Genomic DNA, 4,326 nt, shown 5'->3' on the forward strand with positions numbered 1-4,326 from the left:
CTTTGGGTTACAATCCCAACAATGGTATGGCTGGATCAAAGGGCAGGCATTGTTTTATAGCCCTTTGAGCATAGTTCCAAATTGCCAGCCAGAATGGTTGGATCAGTTCACAGCTCCACCAGCAAAGCATTAATGTTCCAATTTGGCCACATCCCCTCCAACATTTATTACTCCCTCCTTCTTTCATTTTAGCCAATCTGCTAGGTGTGAGGTGATACCTCAGAGTTGTTTTGATTTGCATTTCTCTAATTATTAGAGATTTAGAACACTTTCTCATATGCTTATTGATAGTTTTGATTTCTTTACCTGAAAATTGCCTATTAATGTCTCTTGCCCATTTATCAATTGGGGAATGGCTTGATTTTTTATACAATTGATTTAGCTCCTTGTATATTTGAGTAATTAGACCCTTGTCAGAGTTTTTTGTTATTAAGATTTTTTCCCAGTTTGTTGTTTCCCTTCTGATCTTGGCTACATTGTTTTGGTTTGTACAAAAGCTTTTTAGTTTTATATAATCAAAATTATTTTACATTTTGTAATTTTCTCTAACTCTTGCTTGGTTTTAAAATCTTTCCTTTCCCAGAGATCTGACAAGTATACTATTCTGTGTTCACTTAACTTATTTATAGTTTCCCTCTTTATATTCAAGTCATTCACCCATTCTGAATTTATCTTGGTGTAGGGTGTGAGATGTTGATCTAAACCTAATCTCTTCCATATTGTTTTCCAAATTTCCCAACAGTTTTTGTCAAATAGTGGATTTTTGTCCCCAAAATTGGGCTCTTTGGATTTATCATATACTGTCTTGCTGACGTCACTTACCCCAAGTCTTTTCCACTGATCCTCCCTTCTGTCTCTTAGCCAGTACCATACCGTTTTGATGACTGCTGCTTTATAGTATAATTTAATATCTGGGGCCACTGCCACCGCCCAGAGACCGCTGAACCCCCCGTTTGTCCGTCCGCTGCCGCCACTCACTCCGGGCACAGAATATTCAGTCATGGATAAAAATGAGCTGGTGCAGAAAGCCAAATTGGCTGAGCAGGCTGAGAGATATGATGACATGGCATCCTGCATGAAGTCTGTAACTGAGCAAGGAGCTGAATTATCCAATAAGGAGAGGAATCTTCTCTCTGTTGCTTACAAAAATGTCATAGGGGCCCGAAGGTCATCTTGGAGGGTTGTTTCAAGTATTGAGCAAAAGATGGAAGGTGCTGAGAAAAAACAGCAGATGGCCCGTGAGTACAGAGAGAAAATTGAGACCGAACTAAGAGATATCTGCAATGATGTGCTGTCTCTATTGGAAAAGTTCTTAATTCCTAATGCTTCACAAGCAGAAAGCAAAGTTTTCTATTTGAAAATGAAAGAAGACTACTACTGTTACTTGGCTGAGGTTGCTGCTGGTGATGACAAGAAAGGTATAGTGGATCAGTCACAACAAGCATATCAAGAAGCATTTGAAATCAGCAAAAAGGAGATGCAACCAACGCATACTATAAGATTGGGTCTGGCCTTGAACTTCTCTGTGTTCTATTATGAGATCCTGAACTCTCCAGAGAAAGCTTGCTCCCTTGCAAAGACAGCTTTTGATGAAGCCATTGCTGAACTTGATACATTAAGTGAAGAATCATACAAAGACAGCACACTAATAATGCAATTACTGAGAGACAACTTGACATTGTGGACATCGGACACCCAAGGAGATGAAGCTGAAGCAGGAGAAGGAGGGGAGAATTAACCAGCCTTCCAACTTTTGTCTGCCTCATTCTAAAATTTACACAGTAGACCATTTGTCATCCATGCTGTCCCACAAATAGTTTTTGTTTATGATTTATGACAGGTTTATGTTACTTCTATTTGGATTTCTATAATTCCCATGTGGTTTTTATGTTTAATATTAGGGGAGTAGAGCCAGTTAACATTTGGGGAGTTATCTGTTTTCATCCGAGGTGGCCAATATGGGGATATGGAATTTTTATATACGTTTTACATGTTTGGCACAGTACTTTTGGTACATTGTGATTTCACAAGGCCAGTGTTAAAACAGCTTCCATGTCTAAGCAAAGAAAACTGCCTACATATTGGCCTGTCATGGTGGGGGGGAAAAGGGATAATTGGTTCCAGCCACAGGTATAGTTATTGTGGGGTACTTTAGGGTTGGAGCACTCATGGCTGTGGTAGAAACAGATGTTCCATAGATATTACATGCCATTCCATGAATATCTGTGGAATACACAAATCTCAACGTGTACACCTTTATGATTGCAGTTGCAAAAGTGTTCCTTAAGACAAAGTTTTAACCCAGTCAATTTACTCTGGAGAAGGGCAGAAATGGTTCACATTCCATTATTTGTAAAGTTTCCTGCTGTTCGCTTTCATTATTTTTGCTACACTCATTTTATTTGTATTTAAATGGTTTAGGCAACCTAAGAACAAATAAATGTACAAGTAAAGATGCAGTAAAAATGAATTGCTTGATATTCATAAAGTCACTGTATATCAAGCACAGCAGTAAAACAAAAAACCCATGTATTTAACTTTTTTTAGGTTTTTTGCTTTTGTGATTTTTTTGATACTTGCCTAAAATGCATGTGCTGTAAAAATAGTTAACAGGGAAATAACTTGAGATGATGGCTAGCTTTGTTTAATGTCTTATGAAATTTTCATGAACAATCCAAGCATAATTGTTAAGAACATGTGTATTAAGTTGATGTAAGTGGAATAAAAGTTTTATGACTGGAAAAAAAATAATAATAATTTAATATCTGGTACTGCTAGGCCCCCTTCCTTCACATTTTTTTTCATTATTTTCCTTGATATTCTTGATCTTTTGTTATTCCAAATGAAATTTGTTATAGTTTTTTCTAATTCACTAAAGAAGTTTTTTGGTAGTTTGATCGGTATGGCACTAAATAGGTAAATTAGTTTGGGTAGAATGGTCATTTTTATTATGTTAGCTCGTCCTACCCATGAGCAATCAATGTTTTTCCAAATGTTTAGATCTTGTTTTAATTGTTTGGAAAGTGTTTTGTAGTTGTTTTCATATAATTCCTGTGTTTGTTTTGGTAGATAGATTCCTAAGTATTTTATATTATCTAGGGTGATTTTAAATGTTGTTTCTCTTTCTACCTCTTGCTGCTGTGATGTGTTGGAAATATATAGAAATGCTGATGATTTGTGTGCATTTATTTTGTATCCTGCAACTTTGCTAAAGTTGTTGATTATTTCTACAAGCTTCCTAGTTGATTCTCTAGGATTTTTTAAGTAGACCATCATATCATCTGCAAAGAGTGATAGCTTAGTCTCCTCATTGCCTATTTTAATGCCCTCAATTTCTTTTTCTTCTCTAATTGCTACTGTTAGTGTTTCTAGTGCAATGTTGAATAATAGAGGAGATAATGGGCATCCTTGTTTCACTCCTGATCTTATTGGAAAGGCTTCTAATTTATCCCCATTGCAAATGATGCTTGTTGATGGTTTTAGGTATGTACTGTTTATTGTTTTTAGGAAAGGTCCTTCTATTCCTATATTTTCCAGTGTTTTCAATAGGAATGGGTGCTGTATTTTGTCAAAGGCTTTTTCAGCATCTTTTGAGATAATCATGTGATTTTTGTTTGTTAGATTGTTGATATGGTCAATAATGTGGATGGTTTTCCTAATGTTGAACCAACCTTGCATTCCTGGTATAAATTCCACCTGATCATGGTGGATGATCCTCTTGATCACTTGCTGGAGTCTCTTTGCTAGTATTCTTTTTAGGATTTTTGCATCTATGTTCATTAGGGAGATTGGTCTATAGTTTTCTTTCTCTGTTTTTGATCTACCTGGCTTTGGAATCAGTACCATATTTGTGTCATGAAAGGAATTTGGTAGGACTCCTTCTTTGCTTATCATATCAAATAATTTGTATAGCATTGGGATTAGTTGCTCTTTGAATATCTGATAGAATTCACTTGTGAATCCATCAGGCCCTGGAGATTTTTTCTTAGGGAGTTCTTTGATGGCTTGTTCAATTTCTTTTTCTGATATGGAATTATTTAGGTATTCTATTTCTTCTGCTGTTAATCTAGGCAATTTATATTTTTGTAAATATTCATCCATATCTCCTAAATTGTTAGACTTGTTGCCATATAATTGGGCAAAATAGTTTTTAATGATTGCCTTAATTTCCCCTTCATTAGAGGTAAGGTCTCCCTTTTCATCTTTGATACTGTCAATTTGGTTTCCTTCTTTGCTTTTTTCTTTATTAGATTGACCAGTACTTTGTCTATTTTATCTGTTTTTTCAAAATACCAGCTTCTAGTCTTATTTATTAATTCAATAGTT

The 4,326-nt window shown here is 35.6% G+C and overlaps 1 protein-coding gene across 1 annotated transcript; it reads left to right on the forward strand.

The window, feature by feature from the left end:
• Positions 1–1,000: 1,000 nt before the first annotated feature.
• Positions 1,001–1,810, forward strand: LOC123245069 (14-3-3 protein zeta/delta-like). Its single transcript, XM_044673798.1, has one exon. The coding sequence runs from the start codon at positions 1,001–1,003 to the stop codon at positions 1,736–1,738; it is 738 nt and encodes a 245-aa protein (XP_044529733.1). The 3' UTR covers positions 1,739–1,810.
• Positions 1,811–4,326: the final 2,516 nt, after the last annotated feature.

Source organism: Gracilinanus agilis, chromosome 4 (genome assembly GCF_016433145.1).
Source record: "Gracilinanus agilis isolate LMUSP501 chromosome 4, AgileGrace, whole genome shotgun sequence".
Lineage (NCBI taxonomy): Eukaryota > Metazoa > Chordata > Mammalia > Didelphimorphia > Didelphidae > Gracilinanus > Gracilinanus agilis.

What these genes read in the sequence shown, in the direction of transcription:
- LOC123245069 (XM_044673798.1), top strand. Translation starts at nt 1,001, where the DNA reads ATGGATAAAAATGAGCTGGTGCAGAAAGCCAAATTGGCTGAGCAGGCT.